Source organism: Crotalus tigris, unplaced genomic scaffold (assembly GCF_016545835.1).
Source record: "Crotalus tigris isolate CLP2741 ecotype Arizona unplaced genomic scaffold, ASM1654583v1 scf7180000023854.80815, whole genome shotgun sequence".
NCBI classification, from domain to species: Eukaryota; Metazoa; Chordata; class Lepidosauria; order Squamata; family Viperidae; genus Crotalus; species Crotalus tigris.
Window position 1 is genome coordinate 47,226 of NW_024100227.1, and position 17,600 is coordinate 64,825.

Sequence of the window (17,600 nt, forward strand, 5' to 3'; positions counted from 1 at the left end):
CTCTGTCTCTGAAGAGGCGTTTCTCTCCAAGAAGACTGATGCAGTAAGATCTTAAGGGACCTCTCCTTGTTGACGCTTCCATCTCGACTCTTCCTGTATCCGCTTTCCTTGCTCCCCCTTTGCTTTAGCTGCAGGTGGTCCCCGGTTGCTGAGCTTCTAGAATAGTGACAACTGACTTCATGTAAACCTTTTGAGCTTCAGTAAAGACTCAAGCAACAAATCCCAGTCTGTTTCATTTCTATTTCATTTCAGATTCATTTCTGCCCACCGCAAAGGGCAAGGAGAGAAAAGGGGAAGGTGGCGCAGAGGTGTTGTAAATGGCATGGCTATGTTGACAGAATGGGGTATGTGGGTCCGTGTCTGTGTGTGTGTTGGAAGGGCACGAACTAGCAAGCCCCTTTGGTGGGCAGAAGATTGTCAGTCCCTCATGAAACGGTGTGTGTGTTTGTGTGTCCCTGTCCGCAGCTCCTCTGCGATCAGGGACTGCAGGGGAAAAAGTCAGGGAATTGCACAGCCGGTGTCCAAATGGAGGCAGAGATGCTGACACAAACATATAGTTTTATATAAATAAACATATTAATAGTAAATAAGATAATCAGGCAAACAGCAGCATATCAGGTAAATCAACGTATTATGAGGTAAATTATAGAGGGCACTCAGAGGAAAAAAGGCGGGAAACAAAGAACCTCCCCCTTTTCACTCAAGGTAACCAATCAAAGCTTAGATTGCCTCATACAGTAGCCAGCCCTCTTCAACCAATCAGCTATAACTGTGTGTTCTGATTCATTGTCCAACCCTTCACTGCTCCTGCTATTAAATTAAATATCTTAAAAAAGAAGAGGAAAATGTGGAGAGGAAAGATGAACCAAGCCCCAGATTCGTCCTCAACCTGAATTAGGCAAAACAGCAACTGCCTCATCGGACAAGCCAGAATGGGTCTGTGAAAACCCAGGTAGTCCTCGACTTACAAATGCAATTGAGCCCAAAATTTCTGTTGCTCAGTTAGACAGTTGTTAAGTGAATTTTGCCCCATTTTACAACCTCTCTTGCTGTGTTTGTTAAATGAATCACTGCAGTTGTTAAGTTAGTAACACCGTTGTGAATCTAGTTTCCTCATTGACTTTGCTTGTTAGAAGTTCACAAGAGGTAATCACATGATTCCGGCACACTGCAACTGTCATAAATATGAACCATCCAAAGAAATATCTTGTCTAGTTTAATGAAGAGAAGGACTAGGTGTCACATGATAGCAGTGTTCCAATATTTCAGGGGTTTCCAGAGAGAAGAGGAAGTCAGTCTATTCTCCAAAGCACCAGAAGGCTGGACAAGAAACCATGGATGGAAACTAATCAAGGAGAGAAGCAACCTGGAACTAAGGAGAAACTTCCTGACAGTTAGAACAATTAATCAGTGGAACAACCTGCCTCCAGAAGCTGTGAATGCTCCAACACTGGAAGTTTTTAAGAAGAGACTGGACAGCCATTTATCTGAAATGGTATAAGGCAAAGGTCCCCAATCTTTTGGGCACCAGGGACTGGTTCCATGGAGAGAGGTTTTTCCATGGACTGGAGGGTGTGTGGTTTTGTGTGCTGCCTGCATCCCATGGATGGGCCGTTGCTTGTTTGTGTGGCCCAGTTGCTGGCATGCTGCAGCCTGGTACCGGTCCACAGACCGGGGGTTGGGGACCCCATGTATAGGTTTGCTGCCTGAGCAGAGAGTTGGACTAGAAGACCTCCAAGGTCCCTTCCAACATTATCATTATCATCAGCAGCATCCAAATTTTGATCACATGACTGCGGGGATGACGTTGTAACTTCAAACAGTCACTGAATGAACTGTTGTAGCTTGAGGACTACCTGCACTTGACTTTGCAGAAGAGTTTCCTTTAAGCCAAGCAGCCTTTCTCTCCTGGAATTCCCTAAAGTTGTTTTTAAGAGGGACAACAGGATGGCACCAGGAGGAGGAGACTTTGCCCCATGGTGGGGGGAAGGGCCACTCCCAAAGGTTTCATGTAGAGCAAGGGTGTCAAACTCAATTTCATTGAGGGCCTCATCAGCATTATGGTTGCCCTCAAAGGGCCAGTTGCTGACTCCTTCTCTCCCTCAGGCTTCCTCCACAGAAGCCTCACTTATGCCATCCCCTTCTCTCCTTCAGGCTTGTCCCACCGACATCTCTCCTCCCTATTGCCTTCTCTGCTCTCTCACTCCTCCTTTCTACCCAAACCCCTCCTTTTTATATTCTCCTCTCCCCCATGCGTTCACTCACTGCCTGGCTGGCTTTTTCACACAGCACTCATTGACTGGAGCTGCATGTGCTGATTCTGGGGTTCCTGCCAAGCCACGGCAGCCTCACAGCTCCAGCTGACTCTTCCCCTGAAGACTGCGTGCAGCTGCCAGCCACCCCGAGGCTGTTGGAAGCCCCAATCAGCTGGAGCCACACGGGCCGATCCCAGGGCTTCAGCAGAGCCCCAGCAACACTGCAGCTCCAGCTGATTCTCCCCGGGCCTCTCTGGCGCTGCTGCAGCTTCAGCTCACCCCCCTCCCACTACACACTCTATTCTGACTCTGAGTTAAAAACGCCTTCTTTAAATCAAGTCAGATAGATAACTCAGTAGAAATGGTTTCATAACAAAAAGAAATATATTTCGATCAGAAAGATTACAAAGATTACTTGCATTCATGCTGTGTTGTTACTTCTGGAAATTACATCTTTTGTCCATTCCTACAGGTAAAAGGATGATGCTCTCTTCCATACCATCTTTATAACGGCGCAGGCTCATTGGGTGACATCTGATGGCCCATGCTTCTTTCAGACAAAGACATTCCAATCTGGCTTGTGTCCAGGAAGTCTCCCAATGCCCTTTAGAAACTCATTCCACTGACATACTGATACATGCTCTCTAGTCAGGGTTACATAGAGCTATACGAGGTTACATAGAGCTATATGGTGCAGAATACTCCCGGCTTGGAAATTTATATTTCCACTACTAACTAACTGAAATAGCAAAAAACATAGCATATTTTAGTTTATGAGTAATTTTAGAGTATTATTACTATTAATAGTTTATTATAGTAGAATTTTTATTAGTTTTATTATTATCTTTAGTATTAGTATAGTTTAATAATTTGGATATTGTATTGTTTAATAATTAGGATATCGACTTGTTTATATTATTATGTTTATTTTTAATTTGTTTATACCTATGTTAAAGGGGAGTTAAAGCGCATTATGGACTTGGTTATTTATATAGTTCACAACAAAGTCCAGTTGCCTCTTGAAAAAGCACCTTTGGGACAACCATGACCTGGATGACTGAAAACCTCCATGGACATCCATTATCCAGAACATTTTTTCCTCATTATTGTTATTTAATGGGGAACCCCAAATATTCCCAGAGAGTCTACTTCTAAATAGTTTGGTGTGAGCTCTAACCATCTCCCAATCTTTATTCCAACAGGATCTGAATGGAAAAGTGAATCAGAGGGGAAACTATGTGGGAATTTCTCTGAAGAAATTGAGCAGGAACTCTTTGAAGAGAAAGTCTGGAACCGAATTCAACCCTCACACCAAGAAGGAAGCCAACAAGAAGAATGGATCGATAAACCCCTTCCTTGTTCCATTGGAGAGTTCCATCAAATCTCACTGCAGCAAAAAAAAAAAAGGAAGGAGAGGAAAGAAATGGATGTCTCAGTGATCACTGGGAAATATCTGCAGAGATTGAATCCCAGAAAGGTATTTTGGGGAAGAACTCCAGAGACAGGGAAATGCTTTCTGAAGGAGAGAGTTCATATACATTTCTGGAAAACCGAGAGAAGTTTCTAGTTTCTTTAATTCCTCCATCGTATCAGGCTGTCCATGCTGATGGACAACATCAACCCTCCGATTTCAGCAAAAGCTTTCATGGTCCATCCAACCTGCTGACACCGCCAAGAATCCCTAAAGTGGAGAAGTTGTATAAATGCTTGGAATGCGGGAAGTCCTTCAGTCGCAGCGCCCATCTGACGTCCCACGAGATCATCCACACCGGAGAAAAGCCGTATACGTGTTTAGAGTGTGGGAAGAGCTTCGTTCAGAGCACCCACCTTGCCTCCCATCAAATTATCCACATGGGGAGAAGCCGTACCAGTGCTTGGAGTGCGGGAAAAGTTTCAACAAGAGCACCAACTTTGTGAGCCATCAGAAGATCCACAAAGGAGAGAAGCCGCATCAGTGCACCAATTGCAACAAGACTTTTTCCGACAAACCGAGTCTCATTCAGCACCAAAGGGTTCACACGGGGGAGAGGCCCTACAAATGCTACGAGTGCGGGACGAGCTTCAGTCACAGGGGCTGCCTCAATGCGCATCAGCGAATGCACATGAGGGAGAAACCGTACGGCTGCACGGACTGTGGGAAGAGCTTTCGGGTTCAGTCCAGCCTTATTAGACATAAGAGAACCCACACTGGGGAGAAGCCCTACACCTGCTCCGAGTGTGGGAAAAGCTTCACCCAGAGCACAAACCTGACTTTGCATCAAAGGGTGCACACTGACGGGAAGCTTCCAGAAGAGTCTCCCCAAATGCTTAACACGGGCATGGCCGTGTTAGTCTTTCCACCAAATCCTGCAAATGGTTTAGTGGCGCTTGAAAGCTAACATTTAGTGGTACTTGGCTCAATAGTACTAACTGTGAGAGGGATTGTCCTAGTTGACAATCATTTAAATATGAGCAAGCAGTGTGCTGCAGCCACCAACAAAGCCAACACAATTCTAGGCTGCCTCAATAGAGGGATAGAATCAAGATCATGTGAAGTGTCAATAAGGGTTTACAATGCCTTGGTAAGACCACACTTGGAATACTGCATCCAGTTTTAGTTGCCATGGTACAAAAAAGATTTTGAGATTCTAGAAAGAGTGCAGAGAAGAGCAACAAAGATGATTAGGGGACTGGAGGTTAAAACATATGAAGAACAGTTGCAGGAATTAGGTATGTCTAGTTTAATGAAAATAAGGACTAGGGGTGACATGATAGCAGTGTGTCAATATTCAGCTCGAGAATCCAAATAAAACTCCAAGTTCATTCTGTTTCCAAAAATCTTATTGTTTATTAAGTTGATTGATTTTGCTGAAACAAAACTAACTCTGAGGTTCTAACACCAATTCATAGCCTTAAGCAATAGTTTTCCCAGCCAAACCCCCAATGTCTTACGTAGTCCATATAAACAAGTTCTGTTTGTTATGGGAACTGTCTGCTTCAAATCCACACCTGTTCTTGTGTCCTTGAAAAGGTTTCAGGTTCTCAAAGTCTTCAGCGGAATTGTACAAATTTCATGTTTCCATCTAATCTACTGGAAAGTAAGACCCCCCCCCCTCTTACTCTAAAGGCAAGTTGAAAGGCAGAGGAACATAGCTGCCAAAGTTTCATCCTTGAGACAGTGTTCCATTATTTGAGGGGCTGCCACAAAGAAGAGGGGGTAAATCTATTTTCCAAAGCACCAGAAGGCAGGACAAGAAGCAACGGATAGAAACTAAAAAGCAGAGAAGCAACCTAGAACTAAGGAGAAATTTCCTGACAGTCAGAACAAATTAATCAATGGAATAGCTTGCTTCCAGAAGTTTAGTGGGGGTGCTCCATCACTGGAGGTTTTCAAGAAGAGATTGGACAACCATTTGTCGGGAATGGTATAGCGCCCCCTGTTTCTATAGAGGGTTGGACTAGAAGACCTCCAAGGTCTCTTCCAACTCTGTTATTGTCTTCTGTAAATCCATGTGGCCAGCTTGCACTCCTGCAGGCAATGCTTTCACTGACTTTGCTGGGGCCTTGTCACCACTGTTGTGACTGCTCTTCTCTTCCTGCTGATTTGAAGAATGCCGAGATTGGACTCTCCAGTTCTCTCCCACAGGCCATCTTGCAACAGGTGTGGCAACCAGAGAAGACACAAGGGAATGCCAGAGTAGCTTCCAAAGGTGGGGGGGGCAAGGAAACCATGATCCTCCCCAGGGCACAGCTCAGCCCCCTCCCCAAGGGCCATCATCAGCATTCCCAGCTCTTTTTTTTCTTCCCTTCCTTTTTCCCCAATCACCTTTCCACTTTATGAATTTCTATTTGCGTATATAGGTATTCCCCGACTTACAGCAGTTTGCTTAGTGACCGTTCAAAGTTACAACAGCACTGAAAAAAGTAACTTACGTCCGATTTACACCCCCTGTCATGGTTCCGACAGATGAAACTCTTCAAAGGAACTTTGAGGCATTGTTTACCTTAAAGGATCTTTTATTCGAGTAGCATAATACCGGCACTTACATAATCGAAGCCAAAAACTGAATTCCCCCCCCCCCCGGCACATAGTATCAAAGCACAATTCCCTCCCTCGTCCAATTAACAGTCATAAATCACATTCCCCAATTAGCTTGAAGTGTGGGGTTCTTCTCCAGCTCTCCAGCCCGCCAATTCTTTATCAGCTCTGGCTCAATAACCTTGATTCTCACGCTACGTTTTAGTGTTGCAGAGTGTTGCCGGCTTTGTTCATTTCACTTCTATGTGTGGGGCGTGGACTGGGGCAGGAGAGCGCAGCATTGTTAATTAGGTTATTGGTGGGGTGTGAGTTATCAACTGGGGTTGGGCTAGGCGAGGGTGGAGTATGGTCATGGGTGGTAATTGGGGGGTGTGCTCTGGGCGTGGTAGGTGGCTGTATTTAAGGCACTGGAAGGAGGTTACTTCCAGTGCTAACTTTATGTCAACACAGTGCATTAAACTTGTTGATTGTTCAACGTTCCTGTTTCTTGGCTTTTGTGAAGCACTACCAGGACGTTCTTGCAGTAAGTTAGATGGGCCTTATCCACCTGGCGCCATTTACTGGAGTGGGCACAACATCTCTTTGAAGTGTGGACAGACCACCAGAATCTAGCAGTTCTACAAACGCCTGGGCGGTTGTCTCCTAAACACGTGCGTTGGGTGCAATATTTCCAACGTTTCCGATTCCGACTTAAAGTCGTTCCAGGGGGGAGAAATTTCCTAGCGGATGCCCTCTCTCGCCTACCGCAATATGATAGTACGAGGGAGGAGGTGGTCCAGGCCATTATGCCCCCTTATAGCGTCGGAGATCTGCATGTAGATTCTTGCGCGAAAACGACATCGTTTGAGGATGAGGTGAGAACAGCTTTATTACAAGATCCTTGGTTGTTGAATAATCCCGGGTTTCTTACAAACCGGAATGGTTTAGCATGGTATGGCAATAGACTATATATTCCCCAGGGATTACGAGATCGCGTGTATCACCGTTGTCATGATGCTAAATTAGCCGGCCATTTCGGTTTCCTGAAGACGTTACACCTAGCCAGACGTCAATTTTGGTGGCCTGGAATGAGAAGGACATTGAAACTTATGTGAAGGGCTGTCACATCTGTGCACAATCAAAGGTAGTACCCAAAAAACCAGTGGGACTGTTACAACCAGTATCTGATCCAAATCAGCCATGGCAGGACATTGGAATGGATTTTATAGTTGACTTACCGGAGGTACAGGGTTATACCATTATATGGACAGTGGTTGACTTGTTTTCAAAACAAGCCCATTTCATACCCTGTAAGGGATTGCCGTTGGCAAGAAGACTGGCCAGAATGTTTTTAACACATATTTATCGTTTGCATGGGGCACCTCGTCAAATTATTTCGGACCGTGGCGTACAATTTACGGCTCAATTCTGGCGTCAGTTCCTTCGATTCATTGGTACTGCTCAAGGTCTCAGCTCTGCGTATCATCCCAGTACCAACGGGGCAGTGGAGTGGGCCAATGCTGCTGTCGAGCGATATCTGAGGAGCTACGTATCCTATCAACAGTCGAATTGGGTGGAATTGGTGCCATTAGCGGAAGTCGCATATAATAACGCAGTACATAAGAGCACCGGCCTCACACCATTTCAGGTGGTGTATGGACGCGACTTTGTCCCGATGCCAGAGTGTGGGTCCCAGGAATCCCAGCCTCGTCACCCCAATGAATGGTTTAACCACGTAGGTGAGGTATGGGGTACAGTGAAAAAGGCCCTGATAAAAGCAGAACAAGCAACTAAACACCAGGCGGATAAAACTCGTAGCTTACAGGTTCAGTTTTGGGTGGGGGATCTAGTGTATTTATCGACTAAATATATAAAGTTGCAGGTGCCGTGCAAAAAACTAGCACCAAAGTACATCGGACCCTTCCGCATAGTCCAGATTATTAATCCGGTGACGGTGAAGCTTCATTTACCGAGTTTGCATGATAAGGTGCATCCAGTCTTTCACGTAAGCTTGTTGAAACCTGTAAGGGAGAAACCCCAAGAACAAACCCCAGGGCCCATCACCCCAGGGCGGTATGAAGTACAAGATATCCTGGATTCGCAGGTGAAGGGGGGTAAACTTTATTATCTAATCTTATGGAAGGGATATCCCCTGTCCGATGCCTCCTGGGTGTGGAAGGGGGATGTCTTTGCTCCCGACCTGATTCGTAGATACCATAGGAAATTTCCACGCAAACCTGGGGAGGGGCCGAATAACTCTTCATGTGCATGACAAAAGGCCTTACTCATCTTAGTATGCTTTCTTCCAGGGGGACATGTGGTGAGGGGGGCCGAATATCAGACCCAGCGCACCACCCACCCTCCAGTGGCCCCGTTACCGGCTCACACAATGGCAACATTGGAGAGGCCCCAACAGCTGATCCGGCGGGTCCGCGTTTCGCGCCGCCATTGCAACCACCGAGATGGGCAACCGGGATTCCTAGAGCAGCAGCTCCGTGTTTCGCACTGCTATTGCAACCACCGAGATGGGAAACCGGGATTCCTAGAGCGGCAGCTGATGAGCCCATGTGACCAGCTAGGATGGCTAGTAATTGATATACTTAGATGACTAGTAACAACAGCACGGACGAAACGTGGCGAACGGAGGGGAGGCTGCATCGTACTTATGTTTATTGGACTTCCAAGTGTCGCTGGGTCTGTCATTAGTGGACGTTGGAGCAGAGGACTGGACGGTAAAGCAGAGTGTTGCCGGCTTTGTTCATTTCACTTCTATGTGTGGGGCGTGGACTGGGGCAGGAGAGCGCAGCATTGTTAATTAGGTTATTGGTGGGGTGTGGGTTATCAACTGGGGTTGGGCGAGGCGAGGGTGGAGTATGGTCGTGGGTGGTAATTGGGGGGTGTGCTCTGGGCGTGGTAGGTGGCTGTATTTAAGGCACTGGAAGGAGGTTACTTCCAGTGCTAACTTTATGTCAACACAGTGCATTAAACTTGTTGACTGTTCAACGTTCCTGTTTCTTGGCTTTTGTGAAGCACTACCAGGACGTTCTTACACTTTCATCTTAATTACAGAGATTCTACCTGTTGTGTCCTGAGCCTGCTGAAGCATTCAGCAGGCTCAGCAATGTTGCAAATGGTCCCGGGCAGACCAAAAGCTGCCTGGGACCAGACTGGCTGTCGCCAGCCTTGCACGCATGCGCAAGGCGCGAAAACAGCCAGCTTCCTATTGGCTGACACTGTCTGGGTTCAGGACTCTATAAATGGCCTGCGTGCCATTTTGCTGTTGCTGGTTGTAAGAAGAGATCAATAAAGAAGCTTGTTTGTTCACCATGTGTCTTTGCTTAATACCTCAACCTTGCAAACATAAAACTACCCGATAGTGATTGTTGCAATTTCCCCATCTACAAATGTCCCATTATTAAGGAAGGGCAAAGAACTGCATTTCAGGGCTCTGGATTGGAAGGGACCTTGGAGATCTTCTAGTCCAACCCCCTGCTCAGGCAGGAAACCCTATATTGGGGTCCCCAGTCCCTGGATTGTGGCCTACTATTGGGCTGTGGCCTATTCGCAACCGAGCTACGTGAGCGGCCAGCCATTGTGTGTGTGCAACTTGCACAAGTGGGCTTGCATGCATGGGCATATACAGGTCAACTTACAATCAAGCTGTGTGTGCCAGCCCGCTACTTGTACAAGTCAAGCTGCATGCATGTAGCCCTGTTTTCCCCTCCCCCCAAGCTGCCCTATACCATTTCAGACAAATAATTGTCCAATCGGGAGGCAGATTGTTCCACTGGTTAATTGTTCTAATTGTCAAGAACTTTCTCCTTAGCTGTAGGTTGCTTCTCTCCTTGGTTAGTTTCCATCCGTTGCTTCTTGTCCTGCCCTCAGGCACTTTGGAGAATAGTTTGACTCCCTCTTATTTGTGGCAGCCCCTGAGATATTGGAACACTGCTATGACGGCGATTTTAGACAATTTTAGTTGAACTGATCTGCCTCTGACCATCAGAAGCAAAAATACCAAATTACAACTCAAATGGCAAAATCCACTCGGCATGAAACCTTGTTGAGGCTGTTGTCATCTCAAAATCTGTGTAAAGTCATTTTTCTGTGTCAGGGAACGTGGTGCCCAGAAGCTCACTCAGATTACAGTGTGCCTCTGAAAGCCATAATTAAGGAATACAGATAAATGAACCTCCTCATTTAATCTGTGGGGTGATCATAAAGTAAACTCAACCGATCTTGGATGATGTAACCCTCAAGAGAAAGACTTTTGAAAGAGATCTGTTTGTTCAGAACTTGTTGGTCCAGTTAAATAGTGAATAAAAAAAATGATCAGTTGACTGATCATACCTGTTGAAATGGTATAAGAGAAGGCATCGTGGTGTACGTGTCACCTATTGTTAAAAGAACTACAGGGCAATATAGAGCTCACGGACCAAGAAGAAAGCAAATTAAGCTTTAAGACAATTTTCTTTGGCCAGATAGGGGAAAAGAAATCCCATCTCTGATCTCAGGACCTTTCCACCATGGAAACGATATTGGGCCAAACCCTGTGGATGTTGGTATTTTACTTTTGCATTTCAATCACGTTGTTATTCCTCGGGTGGATCCTTTACTTTAATATCATCGGCATGCATATCCCGCCAGGAATCAGCCAGGGGAGAAAACTGCGCCTTCTCTATTTGTTTGTAAGAATTCTTTTCGGACTGGTAAGTCTCTGCCTTTGGACTCTAGCTTTGCTTTCAGTTGGTTCGGCTGAATGGCACAGTCCTACACTTGGTGTACCTGAGGATGCACAAGCAAGCTCAGAGAGCACCAAGGACCCCTCCTTTCAACCCTGAGCTCCAAATATTCTCTTTTATTAGAACTCACTCTGGATAGCATCTAAACCAGTGGTTCTCAACGTTTGTGTGACGGCGACCCCCATCACACAAACGTGCCGTGCATGCGCAGCGCGCATGCGCGGTGGCGCCCCATGCGCTGTGCGGCGGCGCCCCCATGCGCGGTGCGCATGCACGGCGGCGCCCCCTGAGGGGGGAAAATGGCAGATCGCCTTCTTTGGTGACCCCCGTAAAATGGACGATCGACCCCAAATGGGGTCGCCACCCATAGGTTGAGAACCGGTGATCTAAACAGATCCTTTGTGTGTTATTCTTTGGTTTCTTTCTTGTCTTTCCCCTGTGCAGGCCAGGATTCTGGATAAACTTGGCATCTGCCATGAATTTTTCATATGGAGGCTCCTTTGGAATGGAATACATCCCAGGAAACCATCTGACTTGATTGTCAAGGAAATGCTTTTTGACAGAGTGCCGGTGATGGTCTGTTGTCCCAAAAGAGCAAGTCCAGAGAACAGACGAGGACTTGTCTGGATCCACGGAGGAGCAGGCTTGTTTGGAAGCCCCCGTAGGTTTTCCAAATAATTGTTTGATTGATATGAAAGAAGGACGGACAAATGTTTGGCTTAAGGCAGTGATGGCGAACCTATGGCACGTGTGCCAGAGGCGGCACTTAGCGCCCTCTCTGTGGGCACACTTGCCGCCATCGTCAGCTTGCACAGGTCCATTAGGCCGCCGCTGGCACCCAGAGCGGCAACCCCACCCAGCACAAAGGAGGTGAAGCAGCTGGCTAGCAAGCTCAAGTAGAGGTGGTAGAGCACGCCCCCATGCGTCGCTGGCCTGTGTGCGGGGGCTGATGGTATCAGGCAGCAGCCGCCCCTGTCTCGCCTTGCCCTGCAGCAATGGCACCCCCGCCCTACCCCTGCCTCACCCCTCAGGACGAACCTCCTGCCAACGCCACATCCACCAGAGACCCCCTGGATCTCCCCCAATTCTGCCAGCCCCCACAGGCATCCCCCCACAAGCAACATCAAAATGGCCACACCCACCCCAGCCATGCCCACTCAATCTGCCATGACCACAGCAGCCACACCCACCCAGTGGGCTACGCCTACCCCCAATGCGGCCTTGGCACTTTGCGATGAATAAGTCGGTTTTGGATTGTGGTTTGGGCACTCGGTCTCTAAAAGGTTCGCCATCCCTGGCCTAAGGGGTACCCTGATTCTTCTGCAGCACGCCAAGGACCAAAGGGGAAAAATGCATGTGCTCAGATAAAAACATACAAGTTAGGGGTGGGAGAAATGGGACATTCTCATCTGAACATCAATTCAAACAATTCTTTGTGATATTTCAGGATCCCACGAAAGGCTGTGCCACTTCATTGCCCGGCAAAGTGACACTGTGATCGCATGCATCGGGTAAGTGAGTTCAAGCTGACTTGTGTCACAGAAGGCACAAAAGCCAACTGCCATAACCTCTCTCTCTCTCTAGACCAGAGGTTCTCAAAGGGGTCGCCTAAGACCATCGGAAAACACATATTTCCGATGGTCATAGGAACCTAGACACCGCTCCTCTATCCATCTCCGCACAGCTTCGAACTGGGGACCGTTGCAGTGCCAGATTCGTTTCTGTCGAGCATCTCCTAAGGGAGGCTGCGCTGCTTCGCGGCCTTTTCTGTGGAGGAAGCTGAATTAAGCTCTGCCAGTGCTGTCACCCTCTTGGCTCTCTCTCTCTCGCTCTCTCTCTCGCTCTCTCTCCCCGTCTGGGCGCTTTTCCAACCAGGCTGGGCGAAGTCTAGTCCTAGACTTAGAACAGTTCATTTAGTGACTGTCCAAAGTTACAATATTTAAGAATACAGCCCCAAACCTCTTATGCAAACAGAATGCATCCTGTCAGTTGTAGGACAAATAACATGAGCAAGCATTTTATTTCCTCCCTGGATACAATTCCTGCAGCTGCAGAAAAAGCAGCAAAAATAGAAAAAAAGGAGAGGGAATGTGCATTTCATTAATGGAGAACAAAGCAACTGGGAGTAACTCAGACTTAAGAGGAAAATACTGAAATAGGCTCAAAATAAATAAAAATAAAAATAGTTGAGACTGAGCGAAGCAAACTGCCAGAAAGTGGATTTTACTACAGAAGCCAGACAGAGAAGTGATTCAGCAATGACTTCTGGACTAGCTAGTAAAAATCACCTAAATGCATGGTACAATTTATACTCTTTTTCCTATTTTAAGTTTTGATGAGATTTATAAGAAGTTTGTTCTTCTTAATTTCCTAGCTTGGTTTTTTTCCCTTTCAGCAGGATTGATTAATCCTATGACCCAGGGAAGGAAATAACTTGTTGATGAGGTTTTTGTGTATCTAGGTTAATCTTGTTGTAGGCGCTGGTGTGTCTGGGGTTAATCCTGTTATTGGTTTCTATGTGTATATAGGGCAGTGGTGGCGAACCTATGGCACGGGTGCCAGAGGCGGCACACAGAGCCCTCTCTGTGGGCATGCGTTCTATCGCCCGAGTCCTAGGCCTTCAGCTGGGTTTTATAAAACCTTTTCGCTTTAGGCCTCTGCTGCCATGTGCAAAAAAAAAAAAGGTTCAGTCAATTTCAGCTTCTTGCAGGAAAAAAAAAGATCTTGCAAAGTTGGAATTGCTTGATTGAACTTTTTAGTCCCACCCAGTCTTCCGTTACCACCGCAGCCACACCCAGCCAATGGGCCACACCCACCCGGCACTCAACGATGGATAAGTGGGTTTTGGGTTGCAGTTTGGGCACTCGGTCTCTAAAAGGTTCGCCATCACTGAGATAGGGCAAACCTGTCAGCTTTCTTTTGGTTTGTTCAAGGCTAGTGCTTATCACAGGTGGGGGAGGAAGAGAGAGGAGAGGAGAGGGGAGAAAGAAAGAGAGAGAGAGAGAGGGAGAGAGGGAGGGAAGGAGAGAGAGAGAGAGAGAGAGAGAGACTCTTCTCTGGTACTTTTGTTTTTTGGCTTGACTTTTCTAAGAGAGGGAAATGGATGTTTCTTTTGGAGCAGCCTTTCGTATTTGTAATAGTTGGTTTCTGGGCCTAGGCTTTCTACCTCTTTTCCTATTGTTCCTGCCTGTTTAATATTTCCCAAAGGTATTTCTTTTTCATGGGTATCTAGATGCTAACTTCTAATTATTGATTGAATCAATGATCCATCACAGCCATGGAGCAAGTTTCAGATTAACTCTGGAGTTCAGAGATCTCAAACCAGGAGTGGGGAACCTTGGCTCTTTGATGACTCGTGGACTTCAACTCCCAGAATTCCTGAGCCAGCCTGGCTCAGCTTGGAAACCTCTCCCTTTCCCCTCAGCATGGCTGCCTCAGGAATTCTGGGAGTTGAAGTCCACCAGTCATAAAAGAGCCCAGGTTGCCCTCCCCTGTCTTAAACGGTTGCTCCGCGGGGATTGCATCCCACGAGGGAAGCCGAGCGAGGGATTTCCTTTGGAAACAGGCCTTTGTAAGTCTAATCAGACAGGCTAAAGCTGACAGCTGCTCTTTACTAAACTCCCCCCCCCCAAAAGCAACGTTGCAAAAAGAGAAACCAGTGAAGGAGCCAAACTTTTTCCTTCAACCTTCTCCAGAGGAAAGAGGAATGCAACATCCGCCAGGTGTTTTTTCTCCAAATTGGCACCCAAAGCAAAGGGAAAAAACAGCTGCGGAGTTTTGAAAAACTGCCAGGGCTGCTACAACCCTACCCAGAACAAAGCGTCCCGTGCAGCCCAGCCTCATCCTGCACAGACGCCATGACGCCCGCACACTTACTTGTCCAAGATGAAGTACAGATTGAAGACCCGTAGCAGGCGGCGCCCCTCTCCTCTTGCTGCCTCCCTCGCCCATCCAGGGGACCATCAGGGTGTTCAGAAAGGAGGGGAAAAGGCTGTCTGGAGGTGGGGTTTTGGGTTTTTTTTTTTCACATTTCCCTTCTGCTCAGCTTTCTCTCTGATCCGTTTTCAGGGCACCTCTGCCTTGCGCTTCCAGCACAGCACAGCCACTGTCAGCCAGACAATTGGCTATTTCCGGTTCCTGTTGCTTTGCTTTGCCCCAGATTTGAGGAACATGGAAGCCTCCTCCCTCCTCCTGGCCCCCTCCCCGCAAAGGAAAGAGCCAAAATCCAGGGCTGATCTTGGCGCTTCTGCTGAGCCCTGACAGCCCTGCAGCTCCAGCCGTCTCTCGTTCAGGCTTGTGCAGTGCTGCCGCCGGTTCAGCTCATTCCCCTCCCCCCACTACCACTTCTAGGATGGTCCCGTACCACCTGCCACAGGTGGTACGCGTTTCACCAGCTGAAAAGCCCTGTGCTGAAATACTGACAGCCATAAGGAACTAACAAGGATGCCGCGGGTTACTTCAGAGTAGTTTACAGAATTACAGCTAGTCTTTGACTTACAATCACAACTGAGCCCAAAATTTCTGTTGTTTTGTGAGACAGTTAAGTGCCCTATTTTATGTCTTAACATAAAATGCCACAGTTGTTAAGTGAATCACTGCAATTTTGTTATGTTAGCAACGCAGTTGTTAACTGAATCCCACTGACTTTGCTTGTCAGAAGGTCACAAAAGGGGATCACATGAGCCTGAGACACTGCAGCTGTCATAAATATCAGTTCCCAGGTGCCCTAATTTTGATCATGTGACCACAGGGATGCTGCAACGGTCATGTGAAAAACGGTCCTAAGTCACTTTTTTCAGTGATGTTGTAATTTTGAACAGTTATTAAATGAACTGTTGTAAGTTGAGGACTGCCTCTATTGGTTGTTGCATGCTGCCCAGTCTTTTTGGGGTGGGGCAGCTATAATTTATTCATCTTCAGAATAGGAATGCCAGTGTATTTCTAAGATTGTATTTTGACTGACTGTTGCTTCAGATACCCCTTGGCGCCAGAGCACCCCTATCCAGCTCAACAACTCAGCTGCTACACTGCCGTATCACATTTTCTGAAGAATGCGCAGGACTACGGGGTGGACCCGAAACGGATCGTGCTGGCTGGCGACAGCAGCGGAGGCACACTTGTTGCCAGCACTGCTCAGCAACTTCTGATGACAAAGGACCTGCCACAGCCCCAGGCCCACATACTAATCAATCCTTACCTACAATGCCTGGATGTAAATTTACCTTCTTACCAGCAAAACCAGTCCATTCCCCCCTTAGTCAAGAAAGAGGCTGTTCGTCTTGGCACAATGTATCTCTCAGGAACCAGTGCTGGGGTCAATGAAATTATGGCCAATGCCCATGTCCCGCAGGAACTCATGGCAAAGTATCAGAAATGGATCAGTGCAGAACATATTCCGGAGGAATTTAAAGGCCGGGGTTACGTGCCGTTTGTACCTGGTCCATTTTCAGAAGATCTTTTCCAAAAATACAAAACAGTTTTCGACCCCATATTTTCCCCACTCCTGGCAGAAGACGCCGTCATCCAGCAGTTTCCAGAGACTTTCCTTTTAACCTGCGAATATGACATTTTCCGAGATGATGGCTTGCTCTATAAGAAGAGGCTGGAAGACAATGGTGTCCCTGTCACCTGGCTTCACCTCAAGGACGGATTCCATGGCATCACCTTGCTGATAGATATGGGGTCAATCCAGTTTCCAAGTACGAGGAAGAGTATGAATAGTGTAATCCAATTCCTAGAACGATTCTAGAAATCAAACAACCTCGTTCCTCTTCCTTGTTCATCTAGCCCTTACCTTACAGATCTGGATCTGAAGAGGTTATACCCTATAATTTCATTCATCTGTCCTGCTTAACTGACCTGAAGATGGTCCACCAACCCTTTGAAGAGACACATCCTTGCCCTCTCCAGCTCGTTCATAGCCCACCACTCAGGTAGCCTGGTGTCAGGCTGTGCAGGAAACTGTGGTTTTCCCTCTTACTCAAAAAACAGAATTTCCCATATGACAATCTAAGTGGCACAGAGGAACAGTTGGGTGAGTGGCCAGACGTCTAACTTTTGCGCTCTCCTTCTCCCTATAGTCAGGACAGTGGTTCTTTGGAATATCAAACTGTTGTGGAAAAAACCACGATACTTACATCAGAAGACAAGACCACGAAGGGTTGGAGAAAACAGGCTTTATTTGTGCACAATGGTTCAGAGCATTCACATGACAAATTCTGAACCCTGAGCTATTCTCAGGGAGTAGTTCTTATAGCATTAACCACCCACGCCTTAGCCTTAGGGTGGCTCTTATCTACCTTTGACACACTAAAACAGAGAAGTTTATATCTTGAAGCTACATAAGTAAAAGGAGAAGTTCACACAAACGGTTGTCTTACCACACCTTTCTGCACGGGTGCTATCTTACAACATCTGTGACTTTTAGTTGACACTGACACTTCTTGTAAAATGGTTTCTACATAGCATGAACACATCTCTATAATTATGACACACAGATTATATGATTTAGGTTACATTGCACAGCCAAACTTAATATTATCTATTAACTATTATCAGCAACAAGCATTTCTATTAAGATATAGATATATTTTGATGAACTTTGCCTGC

At 46.8% G+C, this 17,600-nt stretch overlaps 1 protein-coding gene and 1 pseudogene across 1 annotated transcript; both read left to right on the plus strand.

The window, feature by feature from the left end:
• LOC120298402 overlaps positions 1-4,633 on the plus strand; it is a 50,915-nt pseudogene extending 46,282 nt beyond the window's left edge.
• Positions 4,634-12,225: 7,592 nt separating this feature from the next.
• On the plus strand, positions 12,226-17,394 carry LOC120298404 (arylacetamide deacetylase-like 4). The gene is made up of 3 exons (XM_039322141.1): positions 12,226-12,274; positions 12,439-12,502; positions 15,966-17,394. The coding sequence occupies exons 1-3, from the start codon at positions 12,226-12,228 to the stop codon at positions 16,738-16,740; spliced, it is 888 nt and encodes a 295-aa protein (XP_039178075.1). The 3' UTR covers positions 16,741-17,394.
• Positions 17,395-17,600: the final 206 nt, after the last annotated feature.